The sequence below is a fragment of the Dipodomys ordii genome, unplaced genomic scaffold (genome assembly GCF_000151885.1).
Source record: "Dipodomys ordii isolate 6190 unplaced genomic scaffold, Dord_2.0 Scaffold37, whole genome shotgun sequence".
NCBI classification, from domain to species: domain Eukaryota; kingdom Metazoa; phylum Chordata; class Mammalia; order Rodentia; family Heteromyidae; genus Dipodomys; species Dipodomys ordii.
The window spans coordinates 8,783,707-8,808,852 of record NW_012267253.1 but is presented as its reverse complement, the minus strand read 5'-3'; the positions used below and the strand labels follow the sequence as shown (position 1 = coordinate 8,808,852).

The 25,146-nt window shown below is 42.4% G+C and overlaps 1 protein-coding gene across 1 annotated transcript in view; it reads left to right on the top strand.

Annotated features, from left to right (window-relative positions):
- Positions 1-25,146, top strand: part of Lhcgr (luteinizing hormone/choriogonadotropin receptor) — a 58,553-nt gene that overhangs the window by 29,876 nt on the left and 3,531 nt on the right. The window contains exons 7-10 of the mRNA XM_013017929.1: positions 11,539-11,607; positions 15,409-15,483; positions 19,564-19,749; positions 23,276-23,356. Coding sequence (XP_012873383.1) covers positions 11,539-11,607; positions 15,409-15,483; positions 19,564-19,749; positions 23,276-23,356 — 411 coding nt within the window. The remainder of the gene's footprint in view (positions 1-11,538; positions 11,608-15,408; positions 15,484-19,563; positions 19,750-23,275; positions 23,357-25,146) is intronic.

Sequence of the window (25,146 nt, the reverse complement as noted above, 5' to 3'; positions counted from 1 at the left end):
TATGGCTAGGGATGTTGAACATTTCTTCATGTGTCTATTGGCCATCCTTCTTTCTTCTTCAGAGAAGTTTCTCTTTAAGTCTTTCTCCCACTTATTTATTGGGCAGTTGTTTCTTTGAGGATTTGTTGTTGGGGGGTTTAATTTTTTGAGTTCCAAGTATATTTTAGATCACTTTGTTTCTGAAGCAATGCCACCTTTACTTCTTCCCTCTGCCCACTGATACTTAAAAATCATATAATTTCATTTGTCAGTAAGTGATCACAAGCTTACGTGTCCTATCCTTTTGTGTGTGTGTTGTGGGGCTTTAACTCCGGGCCTCCAGGCCTGGGTGCTGTCCCTCAGCTCTTCAGCTTAAGGCAAGTGCTCTACTGCTTGAACCACAGCACCACTTCCAGTTTTCTAAAAGCTTATTGGTGATAAGAGTCTCACGGAGTTTCCTGCCTAGGCTGGCTTTAAACCATGGTAGTCAGATCTCAGCCTCCTGAGTAGCTAGGATTACAGGCAGGAGCCACCGGCGCCCAGCTATGTCTCATCCTTCTGTGATGCTGCCAAAGCACTTTTAGTATAACGTACCATCCATGAAACCAGGTATATGGCTCATGTGTGGAATCCTACCTTGAGTTAAAAAACTAAAGGGCAAAGCCCAGGTCCCTGTGTTCAAGCCCTAATACTGGCACACAAAAAAATTAGGTATAGACCAGGAACTACAAACTCTCAGACCTAACTCAGATCTACTGGCTCAACTTCTGTATTTTCATGGGATCCCAAAGAATTTCATATGCTTATCCACTTGAGGGGCCCTGCATTAAGACAGCTCAACCCATTCTCTTTGCCATGCACCTGTCTGACCTTCTTCCCTCTGGAATCCCTGTCTGGTTTCACAGAGGACATCACCGTTCAGAAGCAGCACCTTGAACACCATGTCTCATTTGTTTCTGTCCACAGCCCAGTGACCTACATTTAATACTGCTCCACACATCTACACTCCTCTCTCTCTTTCTCCTTTGGTTACTTGTCCATGGCAAGTCTGTGATGAGGCAATAAATGAGCTCACCCTTCAAGAAATAAAGGAAGACAATGATTAGAATGGCCCTGAAATAGAAGCATGAGTGTGAAACAAGACGAGAGAATTTATTAGATAATTTTCTTTAATATCAGTGGACCCTAAAACTTGATGCTGATGATAAGCTACATTTGTACAGAACTTTTACTTTGCATACAGTTCGATACAGGCAAGTGTCATGTTACAAAGCTGAGGCCAATGTAGACACAGCTCAGAGTACTGCAATCAAAAGATGAAGAACAAAAGCCAAAATGATATCTTTCTTTTTTTCTTTTGGCAGTCATGGGACTTGAACTCATGGCCTGGGCCCTGTCCCTGAGTTTTTGTGCTCAAGACTAGCACTGAACTACCTTAATTCACAGCACTACTTCCAGTTTCCTGATAGCTAATTGGAGATAAGAGTCCCAAGGAATTTCTTGCCTGGGCTGGCTTTGAATCATGATCCTCAGATCTCAGCCTCCTGAATAGCTAGGATTGCAGGCATGAGCCACCAGCACCCAGCAGCCAAAATAATTTCAAAATAACTCAATTGTTTTACTTGCAACTTTTTGCGGGTTGAGGGCAGTATTAGAGCTTGAATTCAGGGCCTCAGCATTGACCCTTAGCTGTTACAACTTTTTAGTGGTTAATTGTTCATTAGAGTCCCACAGACTTTACTGCTTGGGTTGGCTTTGAAATATGATCTGCATATCTCAGCCTCCTGAGCAGCTGAACTCTGGGAAGGAGTTCAAGACTGCAGAATTTAGAAATAGTCCTCTATAGTCTTTCTTCCTTCACACACTATGGCTGCTTCTAACCTGTATGCTGTTAATGTTCCCAAGCACCCCTGCATAAGAGGTCTGGAACTATGTGTATACAATACCCTTGTGCCCATTTTTTCTACAAGGTATTCATAGCACAAACTCTGAGTGGGGAGACATGACATGCCTTAGATTTTAGGGTCTTGCTGTGTCTTTGTTTTAAGAAAACATAAAATACTTAAGGTAATATTTATGTCCTCAAGAGGTTCATAATGTCAACATAAGCAGGGGTCATGAAATAATGAAAGAATATTACAAGCCACCAGATATTTGCTGTGAGCTTGTGTGTGGCACATGGGAAGAAGATCTCAGAGAAGGCTTCTTGGGATACAGAAGTCAAGGGAGGCTGCATAGTAGAGCTGAGACCTGAGCTGGCTTCACAAAATCAGTAACCTATGTATGGGTAAATATGGTAAGGAAGGGTAGCTGATTTTTATACAGTATTCATTAAATGCTTACACTACTTTTTTTAAAAAAATCTCTTTTTAATCTCATAGACATATTACATGGAGAGGAGTTTCCATTCTACTGTTGGATGAGGACAGCAAGACAGCTGGAACTTAAGTATTTATCCAGAGTCAATAGGTACACCCTAGGCAGTCTGTCTTCTGAGACATGTTCTCAACCATTATGTGGTATCCCACAGAGAAAGGGGGAGCAGGGGATCCAAGAGAGCAGCTATCATGAGCAGAAGGTAACCACGGGAAGAGAAGGACAATTGACGCTCACTCCTGGGAGTGGACATCCTGTTTAAGGAATGGGGGGAAATTTTTTAAACAAATGGCTAAGGTGGAAGGGACACTGACCTGGAATGCCAAGATAATATGGAGAATTCTTGGAAGGAACTGCAAAGAGAAGAAGAAATCACCTAGCAGACTAGCATTTATTCAAAGATGAAAATATCCAAAATTCTCATTGATTTTGCCCTACTGAACATCCCAGATAATGTGGGCATGGAGTGAAGCAGGAAGGAATGGGCAGAGTTATGAGGGATGTGTTGGGATAATCCAGGGAGAACTATGAGATGCCAAGGCAGGGCCACCACACCAAACTCAAGGAGAAGTCTAAGAGCCCCTTCACAAGCCACGATTCAGTGCAAGAGCGATGGTATCATTTGTGCAGGGACATTAACTTATGCTGGTTATGATTTAAGGGTACTAGTGCATGCTAGCAGGGGGTTAATTGTCCCACCTCCTAAGTCAATGAGGACATGGGGCCCCCCTCCCCAGGCAGCCTGGGGAGACATTGCGCTTCCCTCCTCATCCTTACTCCTAGCTTAACTTCATCTGGAAGTGAGTGAGTAGTCATTTGCTTGGCACTTGTTCTCAGCTGAATGGATTCTTCTGTACATGAAGGATCACGTGGAGTGCCCTGCTGGATAAAGGGTATTACACTTAAAGAGGAAAGTCTTATTTTCCCAGCTATAAAGCTCACCGCCTTAATTAGAAAATAATGAAGGGGAGCCTTCTCTTTTCATTATTGGTAGTGTTTGAGATTGTGCTTTTAAGGGAACCTGTTCTGCCCTCCCCCGCCCAAATTTTTACCAACTGAGAGCTCATTTAAGGAGAACAAAACACTTCACTCGATGCAGGAAAAAGCTCCACAGGGCTAATGCTAAAACTATGCATTATACTCTTATGCCTCTTTATAGCCACCATGGCTTTTCATTAAATCTCCTTAAGAGGCCACCTTAAAATGTCCCACCCTACATCAACTTTAAAATATTTTGGATGAGTGGTCATACCAGTCTCAAAAAGGAAATAACCTTGTGGTACACACCTGTAATCCCAGCTACTCAGGAGGCAGGAAGATTGTGGTATGAGAATTGCCTGGGCAAAAGCATAAGACCCTATGAAACTAGAGCAAACAGGATTTGGGGCACAGCTAAAGTAGCAGGAGTCTGGGAGGGACAGCCTTGACTCACTTGAATACCACAAAGACCAGAAAAGGCCATCGCAATTACTTTCTAAGACCTTTTAAAGACAGAGTGTCAAAATCCCTCGTTGTACCCATGAGACTGCTGGGTGCAAGAGTCTGCCTTTTAGTTTGTTAGAAGAGCCTCAGTCAGGTCAAGTCTAGAAAGTCCAGCCTCTGTCTCTGAGGATTCAATGTGACTACTAATGTCTCCTGGAGCAGATACAATGACGTTTTATCAACTACACAATGACCACAATTAACCATAGCTAGAATCCAATTTTCAGCAATACAGTCAGCTATTAGAATTTCCCCCAAACATTATCTTTTATTACCTCCTTTTAAATATTTTTATTCTAATTTTTAACTGATATTAATATTTTTGTCTTTCTGCTGACAAATAGAACAGCATGATGAACACATCTATACCCCTTGCCCAGATTCACCAAATATTTATTATTCGCATGCCACATCATTTCTGTCTCTACTTGGGAGCATGCACACCTCCTTTTTGTCTAACCATCCCAAGCTATAGGCACAGCTGACATTTCATCCCTAAACGCTTCAGCATGCATCTTTCCTACAGCAATAGTCCATATAAATGTAGCACTATGACACCTAATCAAATCAATGGGAATTCAATGATGTCATCCAGCTTACAGTCTGCATTTCAACTAAAATGTTGCATGGAGATTCTTTTAACCTTAGAATCTGATGCATGTTTCTGTATGTGTTTGCTGTTATGCTCCTAGCTCACCTCCTTCATCGATCCCACTCCCTGAATTACCCCCAGTCCTTTGTGTGTTCTGTCTAACACTGAATCCTATGAGCAGTTCTGGCCAGTTGTCTGCATTCATCTTGACTGTCTTGCCATGACTAGATTCAGGACCACACAAGCTCTGCAAAGGCAATGTTGTGCCAATCTTACTGCATCCAAACAGAAAGTACTTCCTGTCACTTTGTCCTTCTACCCAGTGGCTTGCTTAGAGGGTAGACTATCAGACCTGTTTATTGTAAGGATTGATTTTCCCATTTTTTTTATGTTAGCTGTAGTGAGATACTCTGGGTGGCTATAATATTCAGTTAAACAACAACCTTTCAGCATCTGATGATGATTCAGTTTCTAAATGGCCATTTTCATATTATGCCATTCCTCAATATTTATTATCCAGCACTTCTATGTTTTTTGTTAAAGAGGAGGCTTCCTCTGTTGTTTTTTTTAAATTCTTTTTCCCTCTCTTGTGCTGTCTCTTTTTAAGTATTACTGGAATGTGGATTTCTCAAGCATTTTATTCAGAATATTAGAATCCATTACTGTCATCATTCTTTCTGATGCCTGACACCTTCTTTTTTTTTTTTTTTTGCTACATATGGTGATGTCAGAGAAGTTGACACGAACTTGATTGAGATACAGGGGAGCTGCTTACAGGCAGGAGACTTGCCCAGATGGGGACAGAGAGGCTTTGAGGCCCACAGAAATGGGGCTGCTTATTTGTATTCAAAACTAGCATAATGATGCACATGACTGTAACTAGACAATAGACATCAGGTAGCCACTGCCGATGCATCCACTAGACTTGTCTCCATATCCAAGGAGAAAGTCAGATGTTAAAGAATGTCAGGAAAAGGCTGAATGAGGAAGCAAGCAGTGACTGGAGGAACCTTCTCTTTGGAGTTTCTTCTGTCATTTGGCTAGAGTTTGCTTACCAGACAGCATATTTTAGGTCCGAATTGCCCTTCTAAAGCAGGGCCACTTTTTTTCCATACTGGTTGTAGGGCTTGATCTCAGAGCCTCATGTTATTTAGCTTTTTCACTCAAGGCTGATACTCTGCAACTTGAGATACACCTCCCTTGTAGCATTTGGGGGGGGGCGTTAATTAGAAATAAGAGTCTCACAGACTTTCCTCCCTGGGCTAGTCTTGAGCCATGATCCTAAGATCTCAACATCCTGAATAGCTATAATCACAGATATGAGCCACTAGTGCCCACCCAGCTCAAGGTTTGAAGATCTATAAACATGAATTCATCTTTCTTCTTTGAAATCACCCAAAAATACTAGGTGGCCACATGCTCTAAGAAGAAATTATGACCAAATGTCTAATACTATTAACAGAAGCACTTGCAGAGATCCCAGGAATACTTAAATTTCACCTTAGGCAGCATTGAAGAGTATCGTTTGTGATTAATTTTTAATGCCCCCATCTTATTTTGAACAAAAAGATGTTATTTTTCTCAATTTAACTCACGATCACTGACATTTGACTAAAGAATCTAGACAATATTTGCAGGCACCAGGGCGCTGGTCCTGCAGGGGAAGGAGGGGGAATTCTGCATCCTGTGCCTGCAGAAGCCCCTCGGCTAAGAGAGCCTCCTTGTGTCACTGGCACCAGGAACGTTTGGAAAACGTAATCTGAAGTGACTCTCCAGATGTTTCTAAAAGACACTGAAGGCATTGTGCAAGCCTGACAGCACAAGGTCTCCCATGAACACTTGCAAGTTCTCCAGTCATAAGGAAGCCGCTCTTCTAATCAAAACAAGGTGGCATGTGCCATTGTGTCCAACTGGTAAGAACAGAGGGGAGGAGGGGCTACAATGAAAATGGTGAGCTACAGCCTTTGGAAAATTGGGACCCAGGCTGTTGGCTTTAAAAAATCGTAAATGTAAAACATAAAAGTAATAATAAGACAAATATGTCAAGCACTTACTGTTTTACCCCTAACTGCTTAATATATGTTTACCCATCTAAGTTCACAATACCTTTCTGAAGTTATATGTGATTATCTCCCCCCCAATATAACAGAAATAAAACAATACTTATCTTTTCATATTCTCTAATAGATACTCTTATTAATCATCCTTAGTTTCAGATTAGCAAACTTAAGCACAGAGATCCTTAGTAACTTGTCCAAAAGACTGTTTTTCAATAGATTCAATGTCTATGGGCTGAATCAAAAGGTTGTACTCAGAGGAATGGTAATATGAGTCCAACAGCAAAAAGATCAAATCTAATATGTATCTGGGTAGCAGAGAACAGTGAAAAAGGAGAGGCATGCAGATGACTACAAGCAGCTTTGTTCTGGTTAAAACAAAAACAGACAGGCTACTTTCTCTTCCCTTTTTTATTTAGTTGGCAGTGCTGGGGATGGAATCCAGGCCCTTGACCCACTGGAAATGTAGCTCCACCTTTTAGGAGGTAAAGAAAGCAGTAAGAGGACTAGACTCTAGTGTTGAGCAAGGAAAAGATAACAGCACTCTAGCAAGGGCTCCCACACTGTCATGTCTGACCCTCAGTGGCAGAGATTGTTGTGAAAGTGCTTATTCCTAGAGAGCACTCCTTGGTTCCAGTCCATTCCTTCTGTATTGTGCCTGGTCAGTAGGTCTGAGTTGCACTTTCTAAGTTTTTTTTAATATATTATTTTTTTCCTAAATTTTATTTTTGAATGGCCAAACCTTACTGAGGAGCTTTCACTGTGATAATTGCGTAGATGCATTCACTATACTTTGAACAAGTTCACCTCTTCCATTATAGTCCCATACACTTTGCCTTCTCCCTGTTTTTCAGTGTTCGGTAGGTTTCACTATGCAGTCTTCATGTGTGTGTGTGTGTGAGAGAGAGAGAGACAGACAGACAGAGAGACAGAGAGACAGAGAGAGAGGGGAGGGTCCTCTGATCTCTATAACCCTCAGTATCCTTTTCTTTCCCCCTCCCTAATGATTATCCCTTGCTCAGATAGTTCTCTTTTTTCATTTCTTTCCATTGAGCCTGATATCTCTCACAAAACACAACTGTAGTTTCATCCATTTTCCTACAAATAACATCAGTTGTTCTGCATGGCTGACTACTATTACATGGTATGTAATACATATTATTTTCTTTATCCATTGGTCATTGAGCATCATAGCTGATTCCACCACTTGGCCATTGTGAGCAGAGCTTCAATAAACATGTGTACAAAGGTAACTCTCTTGTATATTGATGTATACTCCTTTGAATATGAAGTGTCCAAGAGTGGTGTGGCAGGCCCATAAAGCAGATCTGTTGTTGTTCGGAGTCTGCATTTTTGACAAACCAGTCCAGGTTTGTCAATTCAGATTCAAAGGATGGAGGTGAGTGCTTGAACACATTCTAGCTTAGACTCAAATTTCAAAGAAGTTCTGAGAAAAGTGAGATATGATTCTTACATTTAAAAGAGTTCCAAAAATTAAATCACCCCTCACTCAAATGACAGAGAGATTGACGAAGAATAATAGTCTAACTATAAAACTTTGTAGAAGGCCCCACGGGGTTAAGTTGCTAAGAAGGCAAGAAGGTGATATGTGATTAACGATCCCTCTCCACACAAAAAAAGGTAAAAAAAAAAAAAAAAAACAAGTACTTATCTTTTCATATTCTCCAATAGAAAATGATACAGAAAGCATTAAGAAAATGGCACTCCATAATCCAGTACAAGTCAGAGGTAGGAGTTACTCTGGTAAGCTTAGAATTCCAGAAGAGCAAGGAAAGCCAAGGAAGGCACTCTCTGCCAAGGAAGCTCAGCTCACTTGGCATCATAGGCCCCAGGTTTTGGGAGGTGGAGGAACGAAGGTTTAAAGTGTATTTATTGAACATATAAATTTACAGGGTGGTATGGGATATTTCAACATACATGTACAATGTATGCTGATCTAATGTTTACTGATTTTAAGTAGGGCAGCTAAAGAAGGCCACTATATAACCCAACCCTACAGTTATAAGGTAGATGGGCATTGAGGGTATTAGGGCAGGGTCCCCAACCAACCATAATACTGAGACACTGGAAATAGCCCACATAATGTGTCTCTGGTCCTGTTCCAGACTAGTGAGCAAGATTACTTGATCTCTCTGAACCTCTTTCCTTCTTTGTGAAATAAAGCCGATCTGCTCAAGCATTTCAGGCTCATTTCTGCCTGCCACTTTCCAGCATCTGTGTTCCAAAGAGCCTCTCATGTCTCTGTTTCTGTGTGTGTGTGGTGTGTGTATATGTGTGTATGTGTTTATTTTCTACATAAAATGGACAGTTTTTTAAAAATTTTTATTGTAAAGATGATATATAGAGAGGGGTTACAGCTACATAGGTTAGGTAATAAGTAAATTTGTTTTTGAAAAGTGTCACTTCTTTCCTCATTTTCTCTAATTTTCCCCAACCTCCCCCCCCCACACACACATTTTGTAGTTCATTTCAACATGGTGTCTAGTGAATATCACTGCTGCATTTGTTCACTCTTTATCCCTCCATTTCTGTGCTCTCCCATTCCCTCTCCAAATCAGGTAAGTTTATATACAAGACAAAAAAATACAGAAATCAAAAATAGTGACAAAGAGGATAAACAAAAAATCCATAAAGAGTAAAATAAAAAAAACTTTTGTTTCCATTTCTTGGAGTTTATTTCAATAAACCTCATTTTATATGATCATATATACATAGCTATCAAGCCCATGTGATCCTCTCCTAAGAATATCCTTCTTTGGTCTCACTGTGCAAATGGTTGGAGTCCTGTTTAATTTATCATATACAAGTGTATTTTTTTGTCTTTTACCATTCCGTCGTGTTTACCTATAGGTTCATAGATACATTTTAATTACTACAAATGAGGGGAAACATGCAACCTATGTTTCTTTGGATCTGGCTTACTTTGTTTAATATAATTTATTTCCAAGTCTTTCCATTTCCTTATAAATGGGGCAATATCCTCCTTTCTAATGAAGTACAGAATTTGATTGTGTACATATACCACATGTTCTTGAGCCATTCATCCACTGAGGAGCATGTGGGTTAATTCCATATTTTGTCTATAGTAAACAATGCTGCAATGAACTTAGTTGTGCTGGTAGCTTTAGTGTGGCCTGGTTAGTGGTCTATTGGATAAATGCCCTAGTGTTTCCCCTACCCCTTCCTGTAATCTTTTCATGGTATCTGGTATTGCATTGATGTCTTTGATCCATTTAGAATTGTTTCTGGTACAGGGTGATATAAGGATCTAGCTTCAGTTTTCTGCATGTGTATAGCCAATTCTGCCAGCATTATTTGTTGAAAAGATTCTTCTATCCTGTGTTTTTGGCACCCTTATCAAATATTAGCTGGCTACAGGTGTGTGGGTTTATTTCTGGGACTTCTGTTCTGTTCCATTGGTCCTCAGGCCAGTACCAAGCTGTTTTTATTACTATGGCTTGTAATAGAGTTTGAAGTTTGGTATTGATATTCCTCCAACACTGTCCTTCCTGCTAAGGATTGTTTTTGCTATGCAGGGCCTTGTTTTCCTAATTTCAGTCTCAATCTTCTTATTGTTGACATACTGAAAAACTACTGATTTTTGTGGGTTAATTTTACACCCTGCTACTTTTCCAAAGTTTTGGATCAGCTCAAGTGACTTGGGAGAGAAGTCTGTGGTGTTCTTTAAATACAGGATTATATCATCTTGTTGCTGTTCTTTTTAATGTACTTATAATGTACTATGTGATTTTTTTGGTTTCTTTGTATGTTCTTCCCCCATGGTACAAGCCCTGTTGTCACTGTATTTGATTCTGGTGTCCTGCATCTTGTATACACATTTTTCTAATTTGGGGAGGGGAAGGGAAATAACAAAATGCTTGAAATAAGGATATAGGATGACCCTTTGTAACAATGAGATGTACAAGACAGTATATTGAAAAAAATTTTTCCAACTTTTCGGGGGGGGGGAGGAAAGGGATGGTAGGGGAACAATAAAGGAGGGTGTAACAATGCACCATAGAAAATGGACTCATTACCTTACTCATGTAACTGTAATCCCTCTGTACAGTATCTTTACAATAAAATATATATTTTTTTAAAAGAGGGAAAGTTTTACTTCTTTCCCTCTTTGGATCTCCTTTATGTTTTTGTCTTGCCTTGTTGCTCTTGCTAGGAATTTCAGTACTCCAGTACTATATTGAAGAGGAGTAGAAAGAGTGGACATCCTCGTATTTGTTCCTGATTTTAGAGGGATGGTTTTAACTTTTCACTATTAAGTAAAACGCTGGCTGCAGACTTCTTAGCTTCTCCAGAGCTTTTTATCATAAACAGGTGTTGAGATGGATAAAATTTTATAAGTATTCATTCCTATTTGCACTATACTCATCAACTTCCCACTTGTTCTACTCCACCTTTTAAAAATTCAGATTGCACTCAACTAAATTTATTTCATTGTCCATGAATGGATCTTTCAAGAACTGCTCACAGACATTCACTCTGTAGAAACTTAGCATAAGCTAGTCCACATTCTCATCCAAGAAAAAGAAAAGGTATCTCAGGATCTGTGTACCTTGCTCTGCCCTCAGCTCTCAGCAGATTAGGAAGCCCTAGAGGGAGAAGACCACAGAGCTGGAGAAGACTGAGCCTCACATCCCAGCTCTCCATTGTTTCCCTGACACCATCAGCAAGCCAAGTAGCAATATGGAAGCTTTGAGGGTTTTTTTTTCATTTTATAATGGAAATGTTGATGAGAACTGAATCAGAAAATAGGCATATGGTAGCACATGATCAAGGAGCTGGCACCTAATAAGTACTTAATAAATTGGTGTTGATGGTGAAAGATAAAGTAAACCAGAGCAGAAAACACAGTGCAATGTACTAGAGTCTGAAATGTTAGAGAAACGGTGCTAGATATTGTGAATTCTGGTGATTCTCTTGGTAATAAATGCCACGAGAGGAAGAATGTGTGCTTCTAAACTATGTTTCAGTTCCTTTTCCCAATTCCTAACCCATTTCTCCTCTCTCCTTCAGCAAACTATATGGAAATGGATTTGAAGAAATACAAAGCCACGCGTTCAATGGGACGACGCTAATTTCACTGTAAGTATGTGCTTATTTCCCTAGCTCATGAATAAAAATGAAGTATTACTCTGGCTACCAGATCACATTCAATCTTCAACAACCAACTCAGGGCAAAAAAATAAATAAACTTTCAAGTGGCTAGTCCTCAGTGCTTCATGTACGTTACTAGGCAACTGGTTGGCTGGAAGCCCCAGAGTACCCTGATTTCAAAGACAGATGCAGCCTCCATACATTGAAGTTGACAGTTTGTTGAAATATTCAACACACTACTTATTGCCTCCTGCACCTCACAGCTCTCCTCTCTAGCCCCCCTCGCTCGGGTTGATGGTATGTCAGATGCAGCATATTTCAGGAGGAAATTCTTCCCCAGGACCCATTGAAAAGAAACCCAGTGACACTATTTCCCAGCCTAATCAGCCACCACAGCCCCTTCTTCAGAGACAGAGAGACCCATCTCCCTCTTTCTTATGGGGAGGCAGTTCCTTTCTACAGAGTGAGAAGTTCTTTGTTTCTCTGCACTCCTCCCCAAGTCCAGCTGTAATAGCTTTAACTTGGGATGGGGACAGGATGGCCCCCAAGGACTGTTCCCTTCATTGTTCTCACTCTCTTCTCTCTGTGGCTCCTCTTCCAGGATAATATCACACTCTCAAGCATGGGGCGGTGCATGATCCATTACAGGTACAGGGTGACATGCCCATCACACTACAGTTGTCTGTAACAAAACCTTAGGGAAATGACGGTGTGGCTCAAGTGGTAGAGGACCAGCCTTGAACAAAAAGCTAAGGGTTAGTTCTCAAGCCCTGAGTTCAAGCCCCAGTACCAGCACACACAAAAAAAAAAAAATAAGAGAAAGAAAAAGAGAGGGAAAGAGGAAGGAAGGAAGGAAGGAAGGAAGGAAGGAAGAAAAGGAGGGAGAAAGGGAGGGAGGGAGGGAAGGAGGGAGGGAAAGGAAAGGAAAGGAAAGGATGGGAGAGAGAGGGAGGGAGGGAGAAAGAGAAGATCTTTCAGTTTGAGCCAGGTACAAATGACTCATGCCTATAATCCTAGCTACTCGGGAGATTAAGATCTGAGGATCATGATTCAAAGCGAACCCAGGCAGAAAAGTCCATCAATCATCCTAAAGCTGGAAGTGGCCCTGTGGCTCAAGTGGGAGAGCACTTGCCTTGAACTAAAGAACTCAGGAACAGCACCCAGGCCCAGAGCTCAAGCCCCACAACCAGAAAAAAAAAAAAAAGTACCACAATGGCTCCAGTCAAACTAGTCAAAAATTCTATGTCCCCCAGCACTTCATTGTAGCAAGAAATAGGACCCCAAGAACACAAATGTTTGCCAAGAACACCAATCAACTTCATTCATATATTCATCCAACAAATATTTATTAAGTACTTCCAACATACTAGGAACTGTATTAATATTGGGTGTGAAGAAATTGTGTGGAAGTCTCTGCCTTCATGTGGCTCCTTTTCTACCAGAAGAGACAAAACAGATAAACTTAATAAATAAATAAATGTAGTAAAAGCTCATGAGCCATACTATGAAGGGCATAACCCATTACTGAGATCTGAAAGTATGGAAGGAGGGATGGTCAGCTTAGGCAAGGTACTTGAGGATGGCCTGATGCAGGATAGGATATTTAGGCTGAGATTACAGGATGACTAGGAGTCCACCATGCAAGAGTGAGAAGTGCCATATCCAAAGCAAGAGCAGCATATGCAAAGGTCCTGAGTGAAGAAAGAAAAGTTGGTAAGTCTCAGGAACTGAGAAGAGGTCCCTATAGCTGGAAGATCTTTGGTAAGGGGAAGACTGACATGGGATGAAGCTGGAGATGGAGCAGAATCCGGTCCTGCAGGACAGAGAAGAGAGGGAAAGACTGAATTTCTTTAAGGACAAAGACATCCACTGAAGGTTTTAACTGGGCAGAGTGTTTTTCCAAACTGTGAAGCCACGTTTTCATACAACACATTGAGCCCAGCCCCTGACACCTTCCTCATATATAAACCTGTCCAAAGTTCTTCAGAATAATGAGAGGGAAGCTTCACATAGCCCTCAAATGGCCAACTTGTTCAGGGTGCCCAGGGAGAGGGGAACTGAACCAGAAGGCTACCTCAGATACCCACAGGGGTCTAGGGCTTAGTCTCTACCATCCCCAGAGCACCCAGTTAGGAGGATTTGTCGGGGTGGGGTGGGGTAGGGATTGGGAGGTGGTTTCTCCCATTGTGTCTCAAATTAACATCCTGTCCATGCTTCTCGCACCCCAAAGATCCCATGTCTAGAGAGAATTCTCAAAAGTGACACTTAGGAACATATACTGAGTATTTTAAACAACATAATAGTTTAGCTAACAGTACACAGGAAGATCTGAGTTTTAAGAGGCCATCAGAAATGTTCATGAAATTGACCAATTAATGTGACCTGGCTGACCTGAGACTATTGGTTCAGAGAGCCCATCTTCAGCCCATTTGTAACTAGAACTGAAGGTAAATAAAACAAACCGAATCAGGAGGAAGAGTGATGGCAGTTTAAGAAAGAGAAACGTCTTTTGATTTTGGATTTTAAACAGCAATTGACTCTGACAACCTCATCTCTTTGAAAGTAGAAATACACCCAAGGGATGGGGGCTGGGAGTCTGACAGGTGCATGTGATGACAGAGCTGAGGGTTTCCACGGAAGAAGCTGGGTAGCAGCAGTTCTACCCAGAGTGAGATGTAGGAGCTTTGGCAGGTTTTAAATGCCTATAATTGCCTAGCCTGCCGGGGTGACATTGGGTAATGGTGCATCTTTGCTTTGTTTTATTTGGCCATGTCACACTGTCATGATGGGGTAGAAGGTTCTTGATCTCATGACTCGAATTACCACAGAAACAACAGATACATAAACACTGGACCTGCTTCCCAAGGCGCTCCAGAATACTCTTTGAGTCACTATCTTTGTCTTATAGAAAGAAAGTGCTCCCCCAAATGCTGGCATCCCAAACCAAGGATTATCTTTCCTAGATCTTTTGTTCACCCAGAGAAAAGCCTGTGCTTGCAGGAACCTGCATCAGAGCCCAGGCAAGGGGCTTCTCTGCAGGACCCGACTGAGCTGTTCCTGAGCCCTGTAGACTGAGCCACTTTGACCTCAAGGCCCAGAGCTCCCATTCCATCTCCCACCAGCTATGGCCCCTGTAGCCTTGGGATCCATCCATAGCCTGAAGAACAGTGGCCATCAACACCTGTCTTTCCATAGCACACATACTTGGCAGTGACCATCCATTCACACACCCAGAGTTTGCAGCAGTGTCCTGCCCTGGCTGGGATTCCTCCCTGCTCTCACACACTGAGAAGGAATATCACAAAGAAAGAATTGCAGATGCATTATGAAAGAGAAAACATAGGAAAGGTTCTCCCCTAACGACTTGCAAAGTTCCGTGTGTTGGTACTGACTCTGAGACCTCCAAGGTCTCTCCCTGCAGCTGCAGATAGAAGCTGCACTTGAACCATTCAGCCTTGGCCTTGGGGCAGCATTTCCCTCTTCTCTCAGCTGCCTGCTAGCAAATCTTCACATTTCCAATGGGGGAGGGAGGGGGTAAATTCTTTAAGTTGCAAGACAAAGAGCTCCACCAAGTGAGAGGGAAAGTGCAAAGGAAAGGTCAGCCTGAATTCACACAGTTCATCAAGGACTAGCATGTCTTTTTCTACTATTGCTACAGTTCCTTATCTTTTCTTACTATGCCTCTTCATCCCACACATCCCCAAGTACAGAGCAGAAATCAAATATACACTCGTGAATGCTGGACCGCAAGGTACAAACTCCACTAAGGAAACTGTTCTTCCCCAACAGGGAGCTAAAAGAAAACAGACGCCTGGAGAAGATGCACAACAGAGCCTTCCAAGGGGCCACAGGGCCCAGTATCTTGTGAGTACAGCATTACCACCTCCTCTCACACCCAGCGCCTCCCAACAGGCCTGGTTAGTAGCCCTGCCACATCATGCCCAGCCTGGTTTGCAGGGCACCAGCTTCTGCAGCTGGAACGGAAAGACGCAGCATACTAGGGCTGCCAAGATGAAGCACCTGTTGTGTCACAGTTGTAGGGGCCGGAAGCTCAAGGTCAAGATTTGTCTTCTGTGGGCTGGGTAGAAAGAACATGTTCCAGTTTCCAGTGATTCTTCTAGTTGTAGCAGTGTAACTGAATCTACACATGGCATTTTTTTTTTCTGGTAAAGTCAGGGGCTCTACTACCTAAGCCATATCTCCACTTCTAGCTAATTGCTGGTTAATTGGAGGTAAGAGTCTCACAGTCTTTCCTGGCCATGCTGCCCAGGCTGGCTTCAAACTGGGGCCCTCAGACATCAGTCTTTTGAGTAGCTAGGATTATAGGTGTGAGCCACTGACACCAAACAAGTTTCGATTATCAGCTAGCTAGTTATCTATCTATTTTTGTGCCAGTCCTGGGACTTGAACTCAGGCACTGGATATTGTCCCTGAGCAATTTTGCTCAAGGCTAGTGCTCTACCAATCTGAGCCACAGCTCCATTTCGATTTCTAGTGCTTAATTGGAGAAGAGTCTCATAGACTTTCCTGCCTGGGCTAACCTTTAACCACAATCCTCATATCTCAGCCTCCTGAGTAGCTAGGCTTACAGGCATGGACCACCAGAGCCTAGCTAAATTCTCCTTTTTTATAAGAACATGGGTTTACCCTAGTCTCATTTTTACTTGATTGTTTTTATTTTTAAAAAAAAAGCCCGTCTCCATGGGCACTGATGGCTCACACCTTTTATCCTAGCTACTCAGGAGGCTGAGATCTAAGGATTACAGTTCAAAGCCAGCCCAGGCAGGAAGGTCGTGAAACTCTTTTTTTTTTTATTGTGAAAATACTGTACAGAGGGGTTACAATTCCATGGGCAAGATAATGAGTACATTTCTTATCAAGCATTGTAGCCTCCTCCTTTGTTTCCCCTTCCCATCCCATCCTCCCCTACTCCTCCCCCCCCCACCCCCCCCCCCCCCCCCCCCGCCACCAAAGTTGTAAAGTTCGTTTTCGACATAACAACTTGTACGTCTCATTGTTGCAATGGGTCCACCTGTATCCCTATTTAAACGATTTGTTTTTTCCCTTCCCCTCCACAAATTATAACAACATCAAATACAGTGAAAGCAGGGGTTATACAGTGGGGAGGGACACATTTATCTTCAATTAAACACCAGAACACCAGAAGTGGAACTGTGGCTCAAGTGGTAGAGTGCTGGACTTGAACTGAAGAGCTCAGAGACAGCGCTCAAGCCCAGAGTTCAAGCCCCACAACCAACAACAACAACAACAAAAAAAAGCCTGATTCCAAATGAGATCACACCTGAAACATTAGGGGTTAAGACTTCAACACGTGAACTTGAAAAATCCTAACCCAATATCTAATAGCAAACTTAGAAGGTAGCTAGCTCCCTGTGCAGGTGAAGGCCCACTGAGAATCCATTCATGAGATCCAAGGCCAGAGAATTGACTTGTCCCTGGCACTTGGCCAGACTGCTAAATTGTATGTCTGTCTGTCTCACACTGGTATGAGGAACAAGCCTAGCTCCTTCAGTTAATGGGGACATAGGATAAGGAAAATTAGAGGGAACAGGAAATCAAATCTGTCCTCTGTTGGTGAAGGCTTAGGATGCCTGAGATCTTACAGAAAGGAACTCAGCTGCAGGAAGAAATGCAGGGAGCAGGGCTCCAGACACTCTTCAGCATTTCCCTAGAGACCACATGATCCCTTGAGGCAGTGGTTTATGACTTCCTATTCTCAATGTCCCCTATTCAGAGTCCACCAGATGCAGAATCTTACAGGTTGGTTGAATTCCCTCCAGTCTGGCACACACTATTGGATGCTGGACAAAGAGCTGTCTCTGGCTTGGCCAGAACATGACAAGTGAGTGTGGCGATCAGAGTCTGTGTGACAGCCTTGAAAAGCTGCTGGGTCAGCTGCTTAGAATTGATCAGGGCCACTGCGGGCACCTGGCTGACATTTGTACACCAGTGAGGCCAGACCTAGGTCTCTTCCTTCCCAGCTAGTTGCTCTCAGGCCACCAGCAGGACTGGAATGGTGTCTAGAAGCATCCCCTTCCACCTCCAGGTTATTCCCCTCCCCCCATCCTGTAGGGATGGGCCACTGAGACTAGGAATCCATCCTCTTGCAGACAGACACTCCTTTGTAATGAGGAGCTGCCACTACTAAGATCTAAAATGTGCCCATTCAAAAAAATAAAATAAAAGGCAATCAACTGGGTGCCACAGTAGCGCATGCCTACAACCCTAGCTACTCGGAGGGCTGAGATCTGAGGCTCACAGTTCAAAGCCAGCCTGGTCAGGAAAGTCTGTGAGACTCTTATCTCTAATAAGCTGCTCAGAAAAAGCCAGATGTAACCTTGTAGCTGAAGTGGTAGAGCACTAGCCTTGATCATAAAGAGACTTAGGGACAGCATGCAGATCTTAAGTTCAAGCCCCAAGACTGGCAAAAAAAATGTTTTGAAAAAGGCAATATTTACCTTGTCTTTAGAGTCCTGAGCTCAATGCTTACCAAATCAGAGAGAGTAACTCTAATACAGGAATGAGTTCATCAGTTACCTAACGCAATAAAGACTCATTCTCCTGCCTCAATTGTTCCTTCAAGGGCCTGCACTTGTCCTCACGCCATGTTGTCAAGTTCGTCTTCCACTCATCCACTAGCCACTGATCCTTTCCCCCTTGCTGGGCACAGACTATCAGGGCGGATCACAGAGGAAGCAAAGTTCAAGGGGCAGCAGCAGCATCCATCTAGAAGATGATCATTAAATACCCATTGACTATTCTTCCTCCTGACATTGTATGCATCCACAGTTTTCTTGGATGTTGCCTCAAGTCCAACCAGGGCATCCCGGACCTGGTTTTCGAGGCCTGAGCTTTCTGCACAGCTGTGCTGGTATGGTGGAGTGTTCCCTTGCTTTGGACAGCATTATCTCACTTGCCATTAGAGAATCTGCAATTCTTTTTTTAATAAAATATTTTATTTACAAATATGTATTAATCATATATATTAATGACTTTAGCAAAATATTTCAATACATGCTTCTATGATCAAATCCATCCTCCCTTCATCTGGGTATCTCCTCAACACCTAGGTATCATTGTCCATATAGGTAAACTACTTTGTGTGTGTGTGTGTGTGTGTGTGTGTGTGTGTGTGTTGGGGCTTAAACTCGGGACCTGGGCACTGTCCCTGAGTTCTTCAGCTCAAGGCTAGCACTCTACCACCTGAGCCATAGTGCCACTTCCAACCTTTATATGGGGCTAAGGAATCAAACCCAGGGCCTCATGCATGTGAGGCAAGCATTCTACCTCTGGGCTACCTTCCCAGCCCCTCCCTGAGCTTTTTTGCTCAAGGCTAGTGCTCTACCACTTGAGCCACAGCTCCTCCAGCTTTTTGGGTAGCTAATTGGAACCTGCAATTCTGTTTCCTAGGTAGAATAGGGCAAAGGCTGAATGGAACACAGTGGCTCTTAACGTGGTAACCAGCCTGCACTTCATGACAACCTCCTCTGCAGGGTTTGATCACTCAAAGACTGAGGCACCTGAAACCCTATTTCCCCCCTGGGGTAGAAGCACAAAAGCTGATGTCACTTCAGGTGCTGCTGCCTCATAAAGCAAGCAGTTATTTCGAGTCTGCTAAGTGGATGAGAAAGAGGGAAGGAGAAGGGAGAGAAATGCTAATGAATGTATGGCAGGTACAAGGAATTATACCCAACCTTGAAAAGAATAATGGGGTGCCTATGAAAAAAACATACAGCGTGGCTTTTTCTTAGATTCAGGTCTTAATGAGAGTCGCTGAAATGGAGAATTAGAGGAAAAGCAAAATGGAGAACAGATCTGTCAGAAGCTGAAATGACAGGACTGTAGCAGGGTCGGGGGGAGGGTTCATTCTCAGAATCAAATGTGTAAAATAAATAAAAAGCCTCTCTCCCCTGAATGGTTCAGGGATATTTCTTCCACTAACTTGCAGACCCTGCCAAGCCATGGGCTGGAGGCCATTCAGACACTAATTGCCACGTCCTCTTATTCTCTCAAAACACTGCCATCAAGAGAGAAATTTGCCAATCTTCTGGATGCCACATTGACTTACCCTAGCCACTGCTGCGCTTTTAGGAATGTGCCGAAGAAAGAGTAAGTTAAAACAAAATGGGGGAGAGGGCGGGGGAGGGGGAGCCTGCCCAGCTATGGCAGGAACTCAGATCTGAAAACCTGGTGGACTGGTGGACAGCTCCCTGCCCCTCCCTCAGTGCCCTCCTGCCAACACTGCTATGGGGTCACTTGCAGATAGACAAGAAAATGTCTTGTCTCATTTCCTTATAAAAACTACTGCCAAGCAGTTGATTTTCCCTGCAGCTAAAAGACCTCAGTAGCCTATTCTGAACTAATTGAATTATACTTATACCCTATTTTAGTAATTGAAAAATACATCAAAAACTGGCATTAATCAGCTCTAATCCTTAGCAAAAAGCATCACTGTTTTAAAGAAGTGGAGGGAGGCAGATTCAGGAGAATAAATGTTACCCAATATCTTAATCTTCCATTTAAAATGGATACAAAATATGATAGGAAGGGGTTTTGTTTTGTTTTATTTTGTCAGTCATGGGGCTTGAACTCTGGGCTTGGGCCCTGTCCCTCAGCTCTTCAGCTCAAGGCGAGTGTTCTACCACTTAAGCCACAGCACCACTTCCAGTTTTCTGGTTGTTAATTGGAATTAGAGTCTCATGGCCTTTCCTGCCCAGCCTGGCTTTGAACCACAATCCTCAGATCTCAGTCTCTTGAATTGATAGGATTACAGGCATGAGCCACCCACCGGTGCCCAAGCAGAAGGTGTTTTATTTTTAAAGCTATTTCTCTCCCAATAGAAAACATCCTTTACTTCATTCGCTTAATATGCAAATGAAAAGGCACAACTTCCTGGCTGCTTTGTGCCCCGTAGAGGGCAACTTACTGAATCACAGACCTCCATATTGGTTGGCAGAGGTGGGCAAGATTTCATTCTTACAGCGTTGATGAAGATGCACAGTTAAAAAGCACCTTTAGTAGCACTGTAACTTAAAAAAAAAGTAATACTTAACTTAAAATGAGATACATCCTGATAATGTCTATCCTCTTCTATTCTACAGCATGTTTGTTTGTTTCCACTGCCAATCTTCACATGCTCTATTGTTTCCATAATCCACTAATGTGTCACAACTCACAGCAGGGGGAGAGGGAAGGGAATACTGCCCTGAAGAGTTACTATTGTAGCCTGCAGAGATATTCTCAATCAATTAATTAGACAAGACACTGAGAAAGTAACACTTGGCTTCTGCTGTCTTTGTTTGGAATTAATCTATTTATAGCTAGTCAAGCACCTCCAATCATTTGTGCCTGTGTAGATCGACTTGATTCTACCTGAAAATTTAAAGCAAATTGAGAAGACATAACATTTATAGTATCCAAGTCACACACCGGTAACTGAGCTTCAACTGTGAACTCGATATGTTCCAACTACTGTGCCAACTCTGAAAAAAAAAAAGAAAGAAAAAGACTAAGAGCTAGCTCACTATCACCCAAACTGCCTATGAGGCACACACACACACACACACACACACACACACACATACACACACACACAGGCAATATACCTAGATTAGCAGGTGTAATGGCAGAGTTGGGAGTGGAGAAGAATGCACTGGCCATACAGGACTGTATAAATATTCAGGGTTTATGGAAGGCCTTCAAAAGAAAGTGAATACTGAGTCTTGGGGAAACAGTGTGAAGAAAATAAGGCCAAGAAGGGCTCATTCATATGAGAACACATAGGTAAGAGACACTAGATGGATGTCATTCGGAAAAACTAGAGCAAGAAGACTTATGGTTAGATGGAGAGAGATGAGCCAGGGAGAAGTGGAGCATAGAAGGGCTCTGAGTGCTAGCTGAAGTTGCTTAGGGATAAGGAGCAATGAAGAATTTAAAGCAAGATTGGCCAAATGTACTTTTATAAAATCTCACTGCAGCCGGGCGCTGGTGGCTCACGCCTGTAATCCTAGCTACTCAGGAGGCTGAGATCTGAGGATCATGGTTCAAAGCCAACCCGGGCAGGAGAGACCTTGAGACTCCTATCTCCAAACCACCAGAAAACCGGAAGTGGCACTGTAGCTCAAGTGGTAGAGCGCTCGCCTTGAGCTGAAGAGCTGAGGGACAGCGCCCAGGCCCAGAGTTCAAGCCCCACGACCGACAAAAAAAAAAAAATCTCACTGCAGCAGCAATGTCAAGAGAGGGCGGATGGTGAGCAAGAGAATGAGAGAAGGATTTGAACAACATAGATGCGGGTTGATGATAAAGCTGAGTACAGACACCTACACTTTTGTGGCAAAGAGGTTCCCTTTTTGTTGACATTACTGACCTATAATTCTTCAGTTCAAGACTTTTCTTCCCCTTGAAAGATATTACCCATGGATATTTAAAAAACAAAAGCAAAACTAAAAAGAGGGCTTTATAATTATGGGCCTGTATGTGAGGGAGATTGGAATGCTTGTACACACAGGTTGTCTTGACTGAAATTACAAGCTGACTCCCTAAAGCCTTTTGCTAGTGAGGATAAGGAGCCTGAAGTTAGGTCCATAGGATGTCTGTACAAACTCTCAGTTATCCTCTGCTTAGATAATACAATGCTGCCCGGGCAGATGAACCCCTAGAGTGCCTTCATATCCATGATTCACATTTCAAAACTGACAGAGTAGATATTTCCTGTTCACTATGAATTTGTCTGAAAACAATATCTCCTGTCAGTCAGATACAGAGTCAAAGCCAGCATATCACACACACACACACACACACGTACACACGCATACATACACGCACTATCTGACCAAGTTTAAGAACTTATGATTCTAACCCAAAATAACAAGCTGGTTAATTTTTGAGAGCCTCATAGGTCAGATAATTCTGCCATAATGGCTACCTTTCTGTTTTCATATAAAGTTATTCCTGTAAGGAAATGTCTCACTGTCAAGGGAGAAGTTGAATGACCTCAGTTTTTCCTTCCTCTTCAGTGGAAGCTCAGACTCTCACAGTGGCGCTCCTTGCTCCTAATTCTTTATTCACTTTTTAACATGCCCTAGGTTTTATACCTACAAACATATTCCCATAGGAGAGGGCAAACCTTGTTTCATTTTCTTGTCATTTCCAAAGTAGTTTCTGCACATAACCAAAAGGTCTAAACTTCACACTGTATAATGTCATGTCCAGCATCTTCGAATCCTTACACAAAGATTCACAAATAAAATTCAAAGCCATGAACTCTGAGTGGTTTAATCAAGGCCAATAAGGAGAAGAGAGTTGGTAAGGAGCAAACTGAATACACCATAAAGGTAGCTTTTAATACGCTCTGAAAAAAAAAATCCATGATTCAATACAACATATTTACGTTTTTCATCTCTAGAGCCCACACAAAACACTTAGCATTCAGAAGCATTTTATCTAAGCTGGAGGCAGCTGAATAACAATTCAGAAAGCTCTACTCTCTCATCAGGAAAAAATTTCAGTTAGGACAATGGGGCAGATCACGCAAGTGGGGTGAATAGGTAAAGAATTGGGACGAACAAAGCATAAATAGACATGATCGGGTTTAAAGATGAAAAGCTCAACTGCTTTTTTTTAACATCTCTTTCAGACAGAATTTTTCATTTTCCATTTTTGAAAACTTTTCCAAACAATGTGAAAGCACAGTGAGAAAACCAAATAATGAAACCCTGTAAGTATTTTACCTGCAATGAGACTCAGGGAGTCATATCTTGTTCTGTGTGTACTGTATTATTATTAGTGCAACTATTTTCTTTTGCTAAATGTCTTGGTTAGAGAAAATGTTTGTAAAGATACCTTTCAAATAGTTTAAAATGGGAATTTTATTCCTTGTGACAGCTAGTTGGCCAGGTGTCTCAACTGTTAAAAAAAAAAAAACAGAGCAAAACAAAAGCCTCTTTTAAAAAGTACTTGTGTTCACTCTATAATTGCATTAAATTCTCAAAAAATGCAGTTTTATTTGCAGGCACATGGAAGTCACCAAACACTGGTCTAAATGATGCCTTCATATGCAGGAATGTTCACGAGCCATATAACCACCTGTCCACAAAGATTAAATTATTGCAGACATAGCTTCCAGAAGTAGCTATTTCAATTCAAAAAGACTTAGGCCTCCCTGACCACTGTGTTCCCAAGCCTAAAGGTAATCTTAATACCATCACTACCATCGACTTCATGGAAGCTACATTTCTATTCTACTGACTGATTTTTAACATTTTTCCTACTTTAAATGCTGACTACCTTGGCATTTCACTTACTTTCCACTGGAAAAGAGCATGCCTCAAAAGACAAGCCCAGAGTCCCTGTGCCACAGTTACTGAGACTGAGAAATTTTATTATTCCTCCCAGGTGTCCTTAAGACCACAAAAGCAGATTCCAGTCTAACATACCTTGTCAGTGTCTGTCTGTCTCTCTCTCTCTCTTTCTCTCTCTCTACTATACAGAGGTAACGGGGTTATAGGAGAAGGACCCAGGACTTTGGGGTTCCTCAGAGTGAGATAGGAATCCATGGCACACTGCAACACAGGGTGCAATATTTACTCTTTTTGAAGGATAATAGTTCTGGATGAGCATTATCTTTTTTAAGGCTCCACTCCTTATCAGTATAGAATAGCAGAAATTTCCCCTGGCTTTCAGAGCCATGGGAGTGGAAGGAGTTGCTAATGTACAGTAACACACAGGGTGGTATTCTGCTTTTTCTCTGCCTTTTCTTTCATTTAGGTCTGCCCCTATCTGCCCCCCAGTATTCCTTTTCCCACTCTTCCTTCTGTTCCGTATCAGTTCCCTTCCATAGAACCCTTTTACAATCATGTGGCTTTCTGCTCATCCATAGGAAACCACTTCAGGGTAGAGTCAATGGCAGCACCAAGGGTGGTTTGAGTTTCTTCTCCTGTAATCCAGCCTTCCAAGTGAGTGGACAACTTTGAGTGTTACAATAACACTGCTTTAAGACAAAGTCTCCTAGCATCCAGTATCCCCCTAAACTAATACATGATCTAAGTGAGATGGATCCTTGTGAAAATATGCTTATGATAAAGCCCCTATCTCCTACTTCCCACCATTTTGAGCCATTTTGATTCCCTGGAGTTCAGAACTTCTCAAGCTGGCCAAGCCTGACTTGTTCTTCCCAAGGTAACACAATATTCTCACGGCTTTGGCTGATCTCACAGGCCTCCTAAAATTCCCATGTCTTCTCTTTCCTTTGTAATTGTCACTGGAGTGTGGAGCTGCTGCTTCTGTTTTCTCTGACTCCACATTAGTGAGCCCAGTGAGTCCATTCACACTCTCTGTCTCAGCCTCCAGCACTAAAGACAGCTCGTGCCGGGCTTTGTCAATAGGCATGATGCTGCCCTCGGGAACAGCCAGAGACACAAATGTAAGTAGCAGCAGGTAGGTTTTTGGTCTATAGACAAAGCACCAAGGAAAATAATTGCCAAACAGAGGCCTGGTAGGGTAAAAGAC